Below are 19,241 nucleotides of genomic sequence, written 5' to 3'. Positions count from 1 at the left end.
AGTCCTCGTCGAAAAATAGTCAATTTTGACTTAAATTGTAAATCATTTTACAATAGGAGAGAAAATCGTCTTATAACTACCATAAATAATTCCATAAATAAATAGGGGCTGTTACTTTATACCTGATGTTTGCTCTTCCTTGAGTCGGCACTGCACAACAAAGGGCCAATAAAGTTAGAGAGTATTATGGTAGTTATAAGACGGTTTGCTGTCCTATTGTAAAATGATTTACAATTTAAGTCAAAATTGACTATTTCTAGACGAGAACTTTACCGTTACCATTGCGCATCCGAATCTCAGCGGCCATCTAACATTTGACGAGCAGTAACTATAAATGAAAGTGTACGTGTTGTTGCAAATCATGCGAACGTTTATGTATAACGTTGCATTCACTGCATTTGAAATAATCAGAATCTGGGTCAGGATCTACTGTGATAGTGGCAGAACAACAATAATTTAAAATTACGGGTCATTTAATACTTTAAAATCATTTGCAAGGGATAAAATAAACAAAGGAGCACAGGTTAGAGCACAATAGCTGATCAACTCCGTACGGTGATAGATTGTACGTTTTTAAATTCTAGTTACAAAACATAAAGCAGTGAAAAATACTAAACTCTCCATCTCAATTGTTTCACGTTATGTAGAAAACTGTTGTATCCCTGTAGACTAATTCCCGCCACACTATTCTCTGGGTCTGTCTTCTATCAAAAACCGTACAATCTATCAGAGTACGGAGTATACTTGTGTAGCCTTTGTGATTCAAGTTTTACCGCCCGCACGATTAAATTATAAAATTAGTAACAATTACGAAACTTTAGGGTTACATTCCCTTCATGTAATGCTTCAAACGTGTGCAATCAATTTTCCCGTATCACTTCATTCAGAGCAAAAAAAATTTGTTTTCCGTGCACGCTCATAATTCACAATTAATTCAAAGAACATACTTATGAAATTCGCATCAAAAGAGAAGGATTAGTTTTTGAATTATTCCAATTTTAACATTAACAGCGAAAAATGATCAAGATTTACAACTGCAGTGTCATAAATAAATATGTACCTCTTTGTTGAGAAACATCTGTTGAGAACTTTTCTAGTAATTCTTTAGTCCCTTAAGGGTATCATAAATAACCCATGGCAACCTCTATTGTTGAACTGACCGCCCAATTTAATAATAAATCATAGCTAAATTTTGCACTTTAATATCGAATTCCATTTATTTCAAAAACCGGTGATGCTTTGATGATTTCAATGACTTCAAACTTTTCCTAAATGTTTGAAAGGACTCTCAGTGAAAAATTATGTAAATTAATCTGGCGGTTATTGAATTAAAACTAAATATTTACTCGTTTCATTAAAAAATTTGAAATTTTTACAGAATGTTCTACAGCGTTACACAATCATTCCTGTATTTTTTGAGAATTTTAAATTGTGTTTTTGCTCGGGCAGTAAAACTTGAATCACCCTGTACATGCGCGCGCATGGCTTAAACAGGGGCCAGACTAGAGATGGGCACATCGAAAAAAAGACATCGATGTTTACATACATCGAGGATCGAATAATAAAATATCGATGGCCGATGCATCGAGAAAAAACATCGATGGTTTAATGATATCGATGTTTTTTAAAAATGAGATAAATAAACACGAACCACAGGAAAATGTTTGAAATGTAAACGTTTATGTATATACAAAAATATAAACAAAATAACAAAAGGTAAACAAAATAATAAAGATGTAAACAAAATAATAAAAACGTAAACAAAATAATAAAAACGTAAACAAAATAACAAAAGAATACATTCTATAAACTTAAATAAAATACTCTTTGTAAATATAATACATATGCAAAAACTTAATACTGAACAAAAATTAATCAGTCATAAAAAGAACTTAGAAAAACTAGGCGGTTTAGTCTTTTTGGCTTATTTCTGCTTCTTTTGTCTGTCAGTATTTGACCAGTCTTTGAGAACAGACGCTCTGCAGGGACAGATGAAGCAGTTACTTGCAAATATTTAATTGCAATTTTATACAAATGAGGATACATCAATTTTAAGGTGTTCCATATCTTGAATGGATTTCCAAACAGTTGATGTACAGGAGTATTTAAATACTGGCTTACTTCTGAGTTAATCACGTTCTTTATATATTCGTCACTAATGTAATTCGATTTTTGAAGTGCTGTTACAAGTGATTTATGATGTTGCCATAAATCCAAATCTTTTTCTTCATTATTGTCTTCTACAATAATTTGAACTATTTCTGGTGTCATCCTGTCTATGTCCTTTTTTAAATAAATCTTCTAATTGTTTCTTAATGGAAACAACAGCTTTTCCTACTGATAAAAAGTCTTTGAAGTGGATTTTTTTTAATCGTGGGTCTAACAGGGTTGATATCGTCAATCTTTCCACTTGCTCTATCTTTCCAAATCTTTTCTGAAGTTCAGTAATTAACAGCTTTTTGAAATTTTTCACTTCGTAACTTTCAGGTTCATATTTTTCCAATTCATTTTCCATACAATGAACTAACGGAATAATTTTGCTGATTGTGACATATTTATCTGCAGAAGGTTCTTTTGTTGATAGTTCTATGGGTTTTAGTATTTTTTTAAGCTCTTTTAACATATTAATTTCATTGGCATTCAACACATTTGGAGCTTTTGATGCATTCAATAATACATCATTTACATGCTGTCGAAGCAATAAAAACCTATCTATCATAAAAAACTTTGAATTCCACCTCGTGTCTACACTTTGTATCAGTTTCAAAACAGAAGCCTCTGCAACACCATTTTTCACTTGCTTTCTTCGTAAAGCATCAGACGCAATGCAACTTTGTTTGAACCAAGTTACAATTCTTTTAATTCTCTCAATAAGCTCTGAAATAACAGGTTCATTCTTGATTGCAGTCTCAGCCATTAAATTCAACGTATTTGCAAAACAATGCACGTGGTTGTCTACTCCAAAAGTGTCACATGCTGCCTTGACCATATTTTGTCCGTTATCGGTCACAACAGCTAAAATTTTATTTCTATTTATACCCCAGCTTTCACATTCTGTATTGAAAATAGAGGAAATATATTCTGAAGTGTGGCGATTATCAAGAGCATATACACTAAGGTTCTTAGTCATCATGTTAGTGTCTTCAAGGTAATGTAGAGTTATTCCCCAGAAACTTCGAGTCTGATGTGCATCTGTCCAGATGTCTGCTGTAAGAGTATAAAACTTTACACTTTGTAACTTTTCTCGAAAAATTGTTGACTGCACATCATATCTAGCATCTAACATTCGTGTGAATGTTCTCCCACTTGGAAGGGAATATAATGGAAAAACTTTATGCAAAAACTGTTTAAATCCAATGTTTTCAACAAAGTACATGGGAAGATTATCTTTAATAATCATACTTAATATCCAGTTGGTAGTTTCAATGTGTTTCTTGCCACCAGCTTTAAAGTCAGAAATCGGATGAAATATATTTGGAATAGAATTTAGACTTGACCTAGATGAAGACTCTGGGTTAACAATTCGCCCCCCTGGAATAACAAGGTTCTAACTGGACACTTAACCATTTTGAGATATCACTGTTGCAATTTTACACAATTGATAATCAATATTACGAAAATGTTAGTAAAGTAGAATTTGTTTGAACTTGAAAATAGGATCATTAGCTTTATACCGATAGGATAATTAGATGGATATAATACTGGTTTACATTAAAACTAGAAATGCGTAAATGTAGATGGAACTTTGTGAAGTTAACTTTTCGGAAATCTTGAATAATGCACAGTTCTAACTGCCTCTTACAACTTAATTAAGTTGAAAACTCAAAGGATAATAGAGCTGCTAAATTAAAACAAAGTGTTAAGTAAAAAAAAATATTATTGTAATGTGTAAGAAAATAAATATTTATTTTATTCAACATTGTATTATAAAAAATGAAAATATTTTTAACTCGGGAAAAACAAAAAATACATATTATTAAGAATTATAAATTAAGAAATGTTTTAAAGAAATCTTGATCCAACTGAGGCATGCTTGGCAACATTTTCTTTATAGATTCAATTTTTTCTTTGGAAGCGGTTGTGGGATTAAATTGGCAATTTCAGGAGGCGTCTTCGGTTCTATTACTTTTTTGCTTCGACGACGTGTTAATACAGGAACTGGAGTACTTATGGACACTTTGAGAAAGTCTTCATCGAGGTGACTTTTTTTGAACGCGACTTCCGTTATGTCGTTATTAGTAAATTTTAAAGTGCTAACTTTTGTAAATGGTACATTGTCATATTTCAGTCGTTTAGAACATTCTTCATAGTTTTTAAAGTCTTGGTCTCTCATTTGCATTATGAGGAATGGATGTTTCTTGTTTACCTTTTTAAGCTCCTTTACGAAACTCAATGGTGAAAAAAATTCTATGTTTGACATATGCCGTTCAATTTGACTGTGGATGTTGTCCACTTCCTGGACGGCGCCATGTCCTGGAATCGAGTACTTCATTGTCACGCTTTGTAGAGCCGGATAATTTCTCATTACGAGTATATCCAATACACAAAATGCTATATGAGAGTTACGATTTTGAGGCACACAACTATCACTCCAAGTAATGAGTTCTTCCACATTATTATCCTCTAAAACTCTTTCAACGATTTTCCTAAAAGCGCTTGCGAGACAATTTCCACTTCTTCCTTGAAGAGTTTCTGTCCATATTGCACAATATCCCTTATTGGTGGTAGATAAATGACCTGTTAAATTGTATATGGTCAACTTGGGTAAGTGGAAGTGATTTCCAATAAAAGACCGTGGACATGTTATTACGTTTTCTAGATCAAAACTCAAAACAGGTATAGCATTTTTCTTATCGTCGTTTTTGGTTTTCCTCATAGCTTCCTTTTCAGCAAGATGTTTTGTCATGTTTGTTTCTTCAATTTCGTCGAGTCGTTTTTCGCGCTTTTTTAAATAGTAGTTACTGCATTGTTAGAAACATCCTTTTTAGGCTTATGGAAGCTATAGTTAAAATTTGTACAAAATTTGCGTCTGCACATTGAGATTTTCACTGGATCAATTACACCATGTTCTTCGCAGTGTTTGAGATAGAGGTTGTACATTTTTGGAATTGTTAATGTTGCTTCTAGATATTTTCTCTTACTATTTTCTCTGCAATAATGAGATTCTATTACCTCAAACTTGCTTATATGATCTATCACAGCTTGTTTTCGTTCATCTGAGATTGTTCGGGTACCTGTCTTGCCTCTTAAGTCCTTCTTTGCTGTCTGGTTTTGGTTAAGCGAATGAACTGTGTATATTGGTTTTTGTGAAATATTAAGTGTTCCTGAGAAAAATTGCTTGCAAACTTGAATTTTGTGTTCTTGAACTTTAAAGAAATATTTGAAAGAGTAAGTTCGCCGAGATGGTTGTTCTGTGGTCCTACGGCTCTTCACATACTTTTCAGTAGTCTCTTTAAGAAATACGTATTTCTCATTTTGATTTAACGAGTAGTAATACTGAAATAAGTCCCTTCTACCATTATTTCCAATTTTTCGAGAACATTTGAATTTACATGCATTTGAGCAATCTTTTTTGTTTATTATTTTTTTGGCAGCAACTTTTTTTCCTCTTGCATTCATATATTCTGTACCAGACAGGCATAACGTTTTTCTAACGTTGCTTTTCCACTTTTCGGGTCTGGTAACTCTCTTTCTGTTGTATTGTTTTTCCTGATTTGCCTCATCATTGATCCGGTTTACTTCGACTTCAGTTTCAATTACAGTGTCAAGATCATCTTTACTTTTTTCTGTTTCTGAAGACAGAAATACAGACCCATCCGGTTCTGAAAGTGATGACACGTCGTGTTCTGGGGTAGATTCAATTTGGTTGACTTCTTCTGTATTACCTGCCATACCTGCAAAGTCTTCTAAAATGGGGAGTCTACACATCTTGCTGGTTCAGAAGATGATGTCGAGGCAGATTTTGTATCTTCAGGTGCACATTTAATGACTATTTCAGCATTTTCTATCATTTCTTTCAGAGACTGAAATGGAGTTTATTTTCTATAACAACTACATTGTTTTGCACAGGCAAGTTATTGTTATCATTGGCGCAGCCGTCATGTGTGTGTCTTATAATTGTTGGAACATCGACCTGATTATCACGCTTCTCATCAGGATTATCTGTAGCTGCAGCAGCTAAAAAAAAAATTTTAAACAACAATTATAATTAAAATTCTGTTGCAAACATTTTCTCGATAATCATTTCATATGCTGTATTACTTACCTAGTGCCAATGTTAATATTCTGGCATTCCTATTCATTTTTACTTTTCGAACAAACTTAACGCACACATTTTAATTTTTTAGACGTTTTAATTCAAACTGAAATATTTTCGTAGGTTATAACTACTGATGGATAAATGACCGGTCATTTATTTTTGGTCAAAGTTGACCGGTCCTTGATCGGTCAATTACCAGTCATTATTGGTCAAAAAGTAGGAACTAGTTAAACACCACAAAATGATTCTTTCAATGTCAAGGATTATTTTAATACCAAATAATGGTTCTTAATTCCATTTTTTATAAGATTTATTGATCGATAAATTATTGTTCTAACATTGTGTAAGTGAGGTTAAGTTTGAATTGTTTGAAGTTATACTTTGTTTTTTCTTTAACATATTTGCTTGAATTTGAACTTTTTGTTAATTTAAAACGCTTTAAAATTTTCAACACAACTGTGTCTGTGTGTATTTTCAGTTTTTTAGTTTCTTTTAAAATACTTAAACATTCGTTTAGAATTTAAAAAAGTAGGTAAGTATTTTATGAAAATAAAAATATATTGTATGTCATGTTAAGAATACACAAAAACGATTGAAAAACAAAAACCACTTTTTCCTAATAGATAAAAAGCTTAATAATCGTTTTCCACAATGATCTTTATTAAAGTTTTAGATGTTTCATTGTCATAATTTACTTATTTATTGTCATAATCCATTTCTTCATTGTCAGCAGCTACGTAAATGAAATCAGACAACCCAACATAACCTCATCTCATCAGTCAAACAGTCATCATATCCTATAATCTTCAACATTATAAGCGGGAAATTTAAATTTTAAAAATGACTGGCCAAATTCGTCAAGTCATTGACAATTATTGACCGGTCAAATGGGTCATTGACTAAGTCAATTACCGGACCTCACAACACTAGTTATAACTGAATTTTTAATAATAACACAGGTGTATCTAACTATCTAACTGAATGCAGATACACCCTTGTTTGGATAAAATACCGAATTCGCACGAAGATAAAACTCTGTAATTTTGCTAATTCTGCCGTAGATTGTTAGATGTCGCTATAATTTATGCAGTTCATAGACCAATCAGAATCAAAGCCAGATTCAATCTGTACAACTTTTCATCACATTTGCCACGTAAAAAAGTTAAGGTTAGAATTTTGCTGTCAAGTCCACAATTATTGTTTTAGGTTCTAAAAAATAAACATTTCCTTCTGAGTTGGAGTTTTCATCGTTTTCATTATTTTGGTCTTCATTACTGCAAACATTTTCTTGAGGTATTGTAACCTTTCGACTTCCTTGACTCTTCCTCGATGATTTTTTTTTCTCCCTCATTTGTTGTGTTGTTGGTTGCCGCATTCCCTCGGATGTTATTTTTGCGGAAAAATACGAAACAAAAATAATGAGAAAGAAATATTTATGGATCCTACGTTGTGTTTTATTTTTCATTTTGTTTAATTAGGTTCTAACGAGAGGCCGTACCTTCGGAAGGTTTTTCCAAATAGAATTAAAACGATTGAGCACACTTCACTTAAATTTTATTTGACAAATAATCGAGTGTGGTGGTGTTTGGTCCCAACAAATTATAGAAATAAATAAATGAATTTAATAACAGAAGTTGGTGGAAATTTGACCCAATGAAATTTGACTCTCGGCCCACGAATTGAGATCTGACTCATGAATAAATGACTAAGCTGGGCAAATATATGAGTTTATGGCGCGAACAGCATTATACGAGTTTGAGATGCGAACTATGTGATCCGATTTAGATTACAATTATTTCCCCAATTAAATTTAACCCGACGCGATGCCCTGGAATCTCATAGATCACCCCGGTCTACTCCGGTGGTCGAAAATAAAAGGGAAAAAAGGTTCTAACAGGGCCAAAGTGTACCTCTCTTCACGTGTCAGCTGGCCTAGTTTGGTCGCTGGCCCCCTTGGGGGTGACCCGGCTAATATTGTGCTCTTACGCCGGACCACAGCTTATTGAGTGCGACGGACACTGCCGGTAGCTTCCCGAACTCGAGAATCCAAGACATAAATAATGAATGGAAATGTTTTATAATAATTGCATACTAGTTCCCCTTGACAAGAGTACGTTTCCCCAATCGGTAAATGCAAGAAGATCACATACTTCGCGGTAAAGAAATTAATATAAGATTCTAAAGAGTCACGTGGTCATCAAAGCTCAAAGAAAATAATATAATCTTTACTTTAGAACGATAAAGAACGAAATGCTGTTTGACTAATTAAATCGCGACTACAAATATTGTACAAGAATTAGAGAAATAATTTACCTTGTGAATGTAAAGAATATCGATATCTCTAGAACTTTTGAAATTACAGTTTCCGTTTTTCCACCATCATTTTAAATGTTTAAATTTAGACTTTTGTTAGGACCAGACCGAATGTACATAATTTGTTGGTGAATTAGAACTGACTCTATACAATAATAAACCTCAACATTAAGAGTCAAACATAATTAACATGAAATAAACATAATTAAAATGACACAAACATAATAAACATGAAACAAACATAATTAAAATAGAACAAATTAACCTTATTAAAAAACTATTATTACAGTTGAAAATCTTTTAAATAAAGCTGAATTTCTTAGCAGACACGTGGCTTATACCTTAATCAAGAACTGTCTTTTCATACCAAAATTTAATTTTTTATTAAGAACAACTCCTTTTTGGAAATTTTCTAATTACGTTAATTCCATTGATTCTTCTTTAAAGTCTTCTTTAGAAAAAATACTTAATTTACGTTTAACTGATTTACAATGGTGTCAGTCCACTTTACCGATTAGATTTGGTGGACTGGGAATTCGCCGCATTTCCGATATTTGCCTCCCTGCTTTCCTATCTTCAGTTCATGGTGTTAAAAAGCTTGTTTCTCAATTACTAAATTCAAAGGATAATGAGCTTATTATTCACCATTATGATGAAGCTTTAGCAGTCTGGGATGTAGAAAATGAGAACGAAAGACCAACAATTCCACAATTTCAGAAGAATTGGGATAATATCAATATCAAAAGAATAATTGACAATGACTTAATCTTTAATTCATCTAGGGACTTGGCTCGTTTTAAGGCTTTGCAATGCAGAGAATCAGGATCTTGGTTACATGCAATACCTTCTCCTAATATTGGTACTCTTTTAGATAACACTTCCTTCCAAGTTTGTATTGGTTTAAGATTGGGTTGTAATCTTTGTACACCTCATATTTGCAAATGCAATGCGAAAGTTGATGAAATTGGTATTCACGGTCTAAGTTGTTCCAAAAGCAGTGGTAGATTTTCAAGACACACTGAAATTAATTCTATTATCAACCGGTCTTTGACTTCTATTCATGTTAATTCAACTTTAGAACCAAACGGACTATCTCGTGATGACGGAAAACGCCCTGATGGGATGACTTTAGTACCGTGGAATAAAGGTCAACCTTTGGTTTGGGACGTTACTGTCGTAGATACACTTGCAGACAGTTACGTATTGAAAACATCTGAAGTCTCAGGTTTTGCCGCTGAAATGGCTTGCAAACGCAAACATAACAAATATCGTTCAATTATTTCGTCAAACTACATATTTAAAGGTTTAGCCTTTGAAACCTTAGGCCCTTGGTGCAAAGAAACAATAGATTTCATTAATGTCATCGGAGACCGACTTATCGCGGAATCAGGGGATTCAAAATCTAAGAAATTCCTTTTTGAGAGGATTTCCCTTGCCATTCAACGTGGAAACGCTGCAAGCATTCGGGGCACTTTTCCAGATTCCGCATTATTATCGGAAATTTTCGCATTGTAAATTAAAAATGTTATTTTATGTTAAATTTTAATAAATAACCTTATTTTGGTAGGTAGGTAGGTAGCTCGGTGGCCGCATGGCTGTCGGAGACAGTGCTCCGAGGTCGCGGTCCCGGCGCTAGTGGGTTCGAATCCCACCGAAGGGGGAGGATTTTTTCGAAGGAAGGAAACTCCGCCGGGCCATGGATGTGTGTGTATGTCTAGTAGGGGCTGACGGTAGGGTGGTGGAAGGAAGAGCGACACTCTCCCGACACCACCGCGAGGTCAGCAGGGTTCAAATCCCAGGCCGGATGGCCTCCCATGGATGTTGTGTGTTGTGATATTCGTGTTGTGTCGTCCAGAAAAAGGAGAGGAGAGGGGGTGGGCGTAGGTAGCCGGGGAAAGTACCCCGGAGCCCCGCCGCACCACAAAGGAAAAAAAAAAGAAACCAAGCCGACCGTAAAAGGTACCTGATAGGCCTGTTAGGTGAAAGGGGAAAGGCAAAAAAAAAAAAAAAACCTTATTTTGAAACCTAAATTGGGCTTGAAACGCTGTTACGTAATTGTCATGTCATGCAACTAAATTTCGTTGATCTGCTACTTCTAAAAATTGTTCTACATTGGTTTCTCTCTCTCTCTCTCTCTCACTCACACGTCTGATTTCTACGACTACCTGGCTTTACCGTTACCCTGTCCTCTGTGTTTTCGGGCAGTATCAAATTGCAGCGGCGGTCAAGTCTTAATCTTTTAGGGGAAGCAGGTACTGATTTTCAAATAAGTAATTAGCAGCCCTTGTCATTTTACCCCCTAGGGAGTGGGCAGGTAGACGATTATCAATATGTAATAACTATCCCTTACCTCCGACTTTTAAGGAGGTAACTAATTAAACATCTGCAAAGTCTGGAATTTTCGGAAAAGAGAACAGTAAGGGGAAACAAAATTTTCTTCGAAATCATTGGAAGGTAAATTATATCGCGCGTTCAAATGAAATCCTGGGCTGAGTAGGCGTTGGAAAAATTAAACCGTTTAGAACAGTGTAAAGTTTGAATTTCCCGCCGTTTGACACGAACATTGCAAAGAAAGTAAAAAAAGAAACTCTTTTTTGGCTCTAAATTTTAGGTTAGCTGTCAACATGCTCCAATTAATCTACGCTTTAAAAAAGCGCAACAATTGACGGTTTCCAACGCCTCCCCAGCCCATGTTTTCATTTGAACACCCGATATTTATTTATACGTAAATTGAAAAACAGAAATATCGTTGGTGCACAAAAAAAGTGACACATCTCAAAAACCCTCATTTTTCAGTAGAACGATTTTAATAGTATATTGGGATATAAGGTTAGGAAGTGCATTATAAGTAACAGAATCGAGAAAGAGTTTGAAAAATCGAGACGAAGGAGGCACATAATGTAAATTTTTATATCCGTGAACAGTAAATAATTGTTTAAAAATTTTTGTACAGTGTGAAAACATACTGTCCGCGTAAATTTGTGACGATGTTGACAAAAGTTTCAAATTTTTGTGGCAAAAAAAAATTATAATGTTTTTCTTTTGTCATTCACCGGAAGAAAATCCTGATTTCGATTAATTTTAATTTGAATCGATTCAAGAGCATCATGTACAACTTTGATACATCTGCGTAATGAACTGAGAAGTGCAGTGCTACCTGAAAATTTCTAAATGATAAGCCGACCCTTATTAAGATTGTAAGCGCTGCAGTTTACATTAGGTTATTAAGACCCAAACTAACCGCGCGCTGCAGTTTGGTACTTGGGATTTTAAAACCTTCGATCCCCGCTGCAATTTGACATCGCCGGTGTTTTCTACCGACTCCCATTCTACTTTGCTTTGTTACTTTTCTAACTAAAAATGCAAACAATTCTAGTTCTTTTCTACGATAAAGCGCTCTGTTTTTAATTTGCAATTCTCGCCCTTTAATTACAAATATGCCGCAAATTTGAGAATGCTAAAAAAGGTAAATTAACCTAATGAACATTTATTTTGTTGTTCTCTCAATTTGAAACCTGCTAACATCAAATTCATTAATTCAATTATCCCCTGATTTTAACTGGACCACCCAAATTGTCGTTTCCCCTGAACACTTGTTCCCCTTGGGCTATGTTTTGCTCCGGACGCGTACCTGCATTTTCAAAGAAAGGTTGGCAGATTTCACTTGAGGAGTGTGGTGCCACTCTTGTGAACAAAGCAACAATAAAATTTACAACTGACCAGCATTTCCGTCGCAAATGAACGGTATTTAAAATATTTCGTTGAAACTATTTTTAAAATTAAAATTCTTAATTTATCGAACCTATTCGGACCGTTACAGTATGGAGAGGTTGTTCTTGTGAAGTCGAGAAAGATGACCCATAAAATCACTGGTGTTGCCTGATGTTTTCAGTTTTTTATTACAAAACTTGAAAACAGCCGATCCATCCCTTTCTTTTTTAAAATGTTTCCACACTGCGCTTGTTTTAGATTTAGGCATCTCCTTGACAAAATTAACAATATAAAAACAAAAAATGCAGTATAGGATTTTCCTACCTTTCTATTTATTGTTAATTTTGGTAAAGCCAAGTTGTGCAATCGTTGCAACAGTTTGGATGTTTGACGCTTATTTGACTTGTTTGTGTAATGTGTAATGGCTGCCTGGCGGTTGTGGTTAGCCGTTAAGAATTACGTTCTAGAACTTCTGAAGTATATTTTTTCCTGATAGGCGCTTGCGCGCGCCATTTACGAAATTCTGCAACGAAATGCGACCTGCCTATTGGTTAGTGGAATAAAATAACCAATAGGGAGGTCGCATTTCGTTGCAGGATTTCGTAAATGGCGCGCGCAACCGCCTACCAGGAAAAAATACACTTTAGAATCCAGATTGCTGACTAAAATTATCTGCACAGACTAAAGATATATATTGGGTATGATTATCTGTATTTCACTAATACTGCTGTGTTTACTATTAATTTATCAGAAATTACTTTATAAAAAAAGTCATTTAGAATAAATTTTAATATAATGAATAATTCGATGTATCGAAAAAGAAACATCGATTTGGATCGATGTTGTACGGTTGGCTTCAGAAAAAACGGGAACTGTCAGAAAAAGTTCTGTCTGATTTTATTAAATTTTTATAGTTTGAAACGGCCTTTTAGAATTTAGGTTAAAAAACTGCACTTATGTGTCAGAAATACTACTGTCAAACAGGCACAAATTGACATAAACTGACAAATTACATTTCCAATTCACATTAGGTCAAATTTCATTTCCAGTTTTTTTTGAAGCCAACTGTATCTTTAGCGCCAAACATCGATGGTTTTATGATGAACTGTATAATAAAAACTCGATGTTTAAAAACATCGATGTTTTTTGCCCATCTCTAGGCCAGACGCTAGTCGCACTCCGGTCGCACCTGTTCATCAAGTTCCAACAGTGAGTGTGCGGCAAGTGAAATTGTAAGTTTTTCTTTTCATATTTTGTTTGTTAAGGTCATTATTGATTATATTTTTCATTATCACGGTCATAGTCGCTTACTTGCAATAGTTTGTTTGCTTATGGTTAAGATTTACTGATTGCGAATGTAACGCGAGTAGCGCCATTTTGAGGTTATGTTAACTTTTTGTAAAATCGAAGTTTCTACTGAACGTGTTTATTATTTATGTCGTTGTATTTTACAGAATGAACTGTGCCGATCAGTGGATCGTTGTGTGTGGTTTTTGAGAGATAAGTTATCGTTCGGAATGTAGTACTTTCATACCAACAAACTGAGACATCAGGTTTGGAAGTCACTAAAGGAGACCCGAAACAGTTAGCAACTCAGCACTGAGTGGTAAGTTTCTAAGTATTTAATTGTGGCTTTCTCAAAATGTGATAAATATGTTCAGTAAGTGCGTATGTAGGTATCTAATTATCGCAGGTCATTGTTGCCGTAAATATTGGAGCATATTGACAATAGGTTAATTATTTGACATGTCAATTGCACTGTTTGTAAGAAACTACCCTGCATTTGTGTAGTGTTAAAATACCTCAATTTGATTTCAAGATTAGGAAAGATTTACCCAACGAAAGATACCTACAAGTTTTAAATATGACCGGTAGCCAAGGCCGTAACCAGGATTTTGTTTCGGGGGTTTTAATTTCCTTGCCGGTCAATGAAAAGGGATTAAAAAAAGACGGAATAGAAGCAAAAAAAAAATTGCTCATCTTTAAGTACATGTCTTTATTTTAAAATGAAATAAGAGATCCTAACTAAGTACATGAAAAATTAACCTATAAAAATATCAAAAAATGAAATTAATCTTTAACCCTTCCGCGTAGGGCTGGTTTTTCCATGTGTGTCGCGTTGTGTCGGGGGTTTTTACTTTACGCATATTCGGGCGTCTCCCGCTATATGCACCACATTTTTTGACGCATTTATGCGTTTCCCGGTTTTTAGTAAATAATTTTTTTACACAAATTAAAAGATACAAATTTATTCAAATAAATATACATTAAGGAAATACAAAATGAAAACCAATGTGTGTTAATCCCTCCAGTATACGAGTCTATGGTATTTTTCGAAACAAGGAATTATATAGTGTGTCTCAATTCTAAATTTCCACCACCTGTTGAGTTATGTTGGCAAAATAAAAATATTTCTAAATTGGGGATTCTTAATAACCAAAGTTGGCACAACATGATTCCAAACATTAAAATTAGTTCATAAGTTTATTTTGCTTTTCGAATTTGATTTTCTACCTACTTACTTGAGGCATTTCAAAAAAGGTTTTCGTTCTTTTCCTTTATTCTAAAATTTTGAGTTGTTAAAACGGAAATTGACAGATAACCTAACAAATACAAGCTGACGCATTTTTTACCAAACAGTGTTGCCGGTTGTATTTCCAACGTAGAATGCAGTGTTGGTGGAAATTTAGAATTGAGACAGACTTTACACAGAACGCAACAATAAATCGTGTCTTTCCGTTTTTGTTTCTTCGTACAAACGTGACACCTTTTGCGAGCTTGCTTTTTCCCCTCTTCTGTAGGGAGATGTGAGACAAAAGTCTCTCTTTTAACCTCAATGGATTGTCTCCATTAGCACCTCTTCTGCTAGTACTTGCTCGTGGCTTACTTATGGGAAACTTTTGAAGCATTTGCTTAACCAAATTTAGTTGAAATGTAGCCAAAGGTATAGTTTCCCCTGTTTTCATCTTATACCGGGACATTTTTTTAACTCTGAACATAGTCCATACTTATTCCCTATGTTCAATTTTAAAAAACACAGGTCAATGCATTGTGAGTTGCCATGCAACCAACTATATCGAACACCAGAGATTTTGAAATAATGTTAAAAATTGTTCCGATTGATGGAATTGGTCATCATGTGTTGCATTGGAAATGTCACGCACATTTCTAATGCTCTGATTGGCATAGAATAACTGCATTATGTGTATTTCTTCTTCAAACAACTTGACCATTTTATTAAACTGTCAAGTACTTATTTTCGTTGCCTTGGTTACGTGATTACATACATGCATTGACCTGTGTTTTTTAAAACTGAACATAGGGAATAAGTATGGGCTATGTTCAGAGTTAAAAAAATGTTCCGGTATACAGAATGACCGTACTAATATCATATCTATCTAATAAATGGAAGAACACTTTCTTATACCATTTTACAGTTTTGCGGATCGATTCAATAGAGCTTTGTAACATATCTGTTTTATCTACGGCAGCCATGTTGTAATATTATAGTCAATTACACATTCTGGTTTCACAATTTCTTCATTAGTGTCTCTTTTTGTTTTTCCTGTCGGTAACATTTGCGGTGAATGGCATGTGGACAACATTCTAACTTCTCTTTTATCCATCCATTTCAAAGCGAGTAAATTTTTAGTGGACTTGTACAAAATTTCACCTTTCTTTATTTTTTGTTTCAAATCGGGCATGCGTTTTCGCTTTTGTTTCACTGTCCCACAAGCGTTGGTATTTCGACAGTGAAGCATCGCATACAATAAAGGGCTTGTATACCAGTTATCTGTATATAAAGTATGGCCTGAATCTAAATATGGTTTCATCAACGTGTAAACAATGTTTCCTGATTTTCCTAACTCTTCAGAATAAGTTTTCATATCAGTAGAAGGTCCTGTGTAAATTGTGAAGTCACGCATACAGGGTTGCGATTATGTATGGAACCCGCTCCGTCCTGCTAAATTGGTTTACGCTAGAACCCTGAAATTTAACATGCACTTAGGACTCATTAAAAGCTACTTATCAAATTAAAAACAAAAAGAAATATCCATAAGTTTTCAAAATACAAAGCCAACTTTATTTTTTTTTTAAACAGGAACATGGAATTGGGCATCATTGAAAAGCTTATTTTTTTTAGAATTAAATGGTATAATAGGTTTGGTGATTTGTTCGACAGTGTTAGAAAAAAATTACAACTTAATTAAAATAAAATGAAAACACATGAGTAAATCAAGCAGAATTTTGAAACTTAATCATTCAATTAGGTACACAGTAACTGTTTTTTAAGATTTGTGGTCTTAAAATTTGATATCCTTTCACACACCTCACAACAAATGCTTTCAACGAAATTAAAATTACAAAACTAAACGAAGCAACGAAAATTTAATAAAATGTTTTAATTAATATTTAAACAATATGTAAACAAAACGTGAATTCAGAATTAAGATTATAAAACATGTTGAAATTGCTCTCCAATTACTTCCTGACAATAATGAAGTCTGTGAGTAAAGCCTTCTATTGTATTGGTCAACCAATGTTGAGGAATACGAGTATTTCTTATTTCAGTCTCAATACGTAATTTTAAGTAGTCTAAAGATTCCGGTTCTTCAAATATCCCCACAAGAAAAAGTCTAGGGGATTCAGATCAGGGGATCGAGCCGGCCATTCAATGGTTCATCGCCTGCCAATTCATTTTTGAGGAAATGTGGTATTTAAATAATTTCGTACTGCACGTCCATAGTGTGGTGGAGCACCATCCTGTTGATACCAAATTTGGTTGATGTGATTTGGGAATAGATGTATAATTTGACGAACAATGTTTTCTCGCAATAATTGTAAATATTTTTCAGCCGTTAAATTTCCGTCTTTGAAAAATGGCCCATGATATTATGGCCGATAATACCAGCCCATACATTGACTTTTTGTGGATATTAGGTATAAACCGCTGCCATCCAGTGAGGATTACTATCAGACCAATATCTACAATTGTGTCTATTTACAACCCCATTTAACTGGAGCATTGCTTCGACTGAGAAAACAATTCTTTCAACAAAATGATCATTGGCATCATTACTTCGCAGAATTGTAATCTTCTGTCAAAATCATCCTCATTTAATTCGTGTACTAGATGAATTTTGTAAGGGTGGTATTTCGCTCGTTTTAAAATTTTTAAGGCCACTTGTAGCACCGTTTTAGGGTTTTTTAAGATACCTGATCCAAATAAGGCCCACCTAATTTTTGTTTTCAAATATCGGTTAGTAAAAACAAGTAAGAAATTTGGATGCGGGTTGTAAATTAATGTTTATTCTTTTCTTAACATAAGAGCATAAACATATAAATAAAAAAATAATAACAAAGAAGTTATTCCTTTTTCAAAAAAACATTGTGGGCCTTATTGCGTACGATGTGCTTAATAAGGCCTGTAGCAGGTCAAAGTGCCACTATTCGTTTTGGCCGGAGTAGGAGGTCAAGAGGTACTTATGCTCGCGGGACAATAAGATCGCTGTTCGAAGATCAGGAACAAGCAACACAACGCACGACACATGACGTCGCGACGCGCCCACCCTGCCGTAACCTTTTTCGGGACGCTCATTTCGAAATAATTCAGTTTGTTTGTGCCGTCAATCAATTCATTTTCAGTTTATCGGGTCAGGGTTCATTTTTTGTTTATCGTTTCACTTTCAGTTTTCTTTCAGTTTCGCTTTCAGTTTCACTTTCGGTTTTCGTTTTTTCCTGTCGCGTTTCATTTAGAGTCCATTTTGTAGAGTCTGGGTGCCAGCCGTATCGTCGTTCTTCCAGTTTCGTACCGTCGTTCGCAGGTGGTCCGTTTTGTGGGGACACGTCAGGATCACGCTGTGATGCCGCGCCTGGTGTCGCCAGCGTAGTAGTATCTCGGCGGGTCCCAAGCGCATCGGGATCATCTGCGGATGTCGTTTTGGGATCAAATTCTGGAAGCAACATCTATCGTGTATTACGCGTGGACTCACCGACACATTACCGCTTCAACATCTGAATTTTCGGATCGGTGAATGTCCAACGTAAACAAACCGGCGCCATGTCCGACCATCTGTCATTTAGCGCGCAAGTGTAGTATCGCCGGAAGTAGTCATCGGGATGCGCGGTCAGTACAATTACCGGGACGCCTTATCGCTCAACTGAATAAGGTCCAGATCTTTCGTGTTGATCTCCTAGAGTCGGGGGTAGCCAAAAAAAAACCGATCGCGAGCGGAAATTAGAGGAACTCGGTCGGCGACCGCCGAGCGGGCGGCAGGTGCCGCAAGTCGCGAGCTGCGAATCACGTGCGTGGCGTTCGGGATCCGCAATCATCCCTGTGGGTGGATTGCCGAACGCCATGGCGCTTATCGTCCGGCACTGCCAGCCTCCGGGGCCGTCGAGGAGCCCGAAGATTTACCGTACCGTTTTACCGTTTACCGTTTTGCCGTGGTCGAGAAACCCCTCGTCATCTAGCGAGATAGAGGGGTAGTTCGAGCCAGATTACCGTACCGTACCGCGAAGGAGAACCGGAAAGTCCTCCTTCGATTTATCGTGAAGCAACCCCTTTCAGCGGAAAGGGATCGTTCCCTAGGGTGGTCGAGAGCCACATCGTTTTGAGGCTGATTCGTCGCCATATCGTTTTGAGGGTGATTCGAGAGCCACGCCGCATTTTGAGTCGTCGCCAGACCGCATTTCGTTCGTTAAGGTCATCGGACCACGTGTCGTTTCGTTAAGGACTAAGGAATATCGTCAAGGTCACGCCGTGACGCCGAAAAGGAACAGCACCATTTCGCAAGTCGAAAGGACGCAATCGAGGACGCATCACGTTACCAGTATAAGATAAGTCGCACAATTTTATTGCGGAATCACAAGAGTTGCGCCTCAAATTTCCCGCTTCTCAATATTTAAGACCGTCTCATATTTGTAAAATTTCATAATTCCAATTTCAAATTTTTTG

General features: G+C 35.5%; 1 protein-coding gene across 1 annotated transcript; it reads right to left on the bottom strand.

Annotated features, from left to right (window-relative positions):
• Positions 1-1,875: 1,875 nt before the first annotated feature.
• Positions 1,876-2,516, bottom strand: LOC138125619 (uncharacterized). Its single transcript, XM_069041041.1, has 2 exons — positions 2,257-2,516; positions 1,876-2,180 (listed from the first exon to the last, which is right to left on the bottom strand). Exons 1-2 carry the CDS (start codon positions 2,513-2,515, stop codon positions 1,876-1,878), a joined length of 564 nt encoding a protein of 187 aa, XP_068897142.1. The 5' UTR covers position 2,516.
• Between the last annotated feature and the right edge of the window lie 16,725 nt (positions 2,517-19,241).

This window comes from Tenebrio molitor, chromosome 3 (assembly GCF_963966145.1).
Source record: "Tenebrio molitor chromosome 3, icTenMoli1.1, whole genome shotgun sequence".
Lineage (NCBI taxonomy): Eukaryota > Metazoa > Arthropoda > Insecta > Coleoptera > Tenebrionidae > Tenebrio > Tenebrio molitor.
This window is presented reverse-complemented; position numbering and strand designations above follow the sequence as displayed.

What these genes read in the sequence shown, in the direction of transcription:
- LOC138125619 (XM_069041041.1), bottom strand. Translation starts at nt 2,515, where the DNA reads ATGGAAAATGAATTGGAAAAATATGAACCTGAAAGTTACGAAGTGAAA. An exon ending in ACAGGATGACACCAGAAATA is followed by an intron (nt 2,181 to 2,256) that starts GTTCAAATTATT and finishes CACTTGTAACAG; the next exon opens with CACTTCAAAAATCGAATTAC.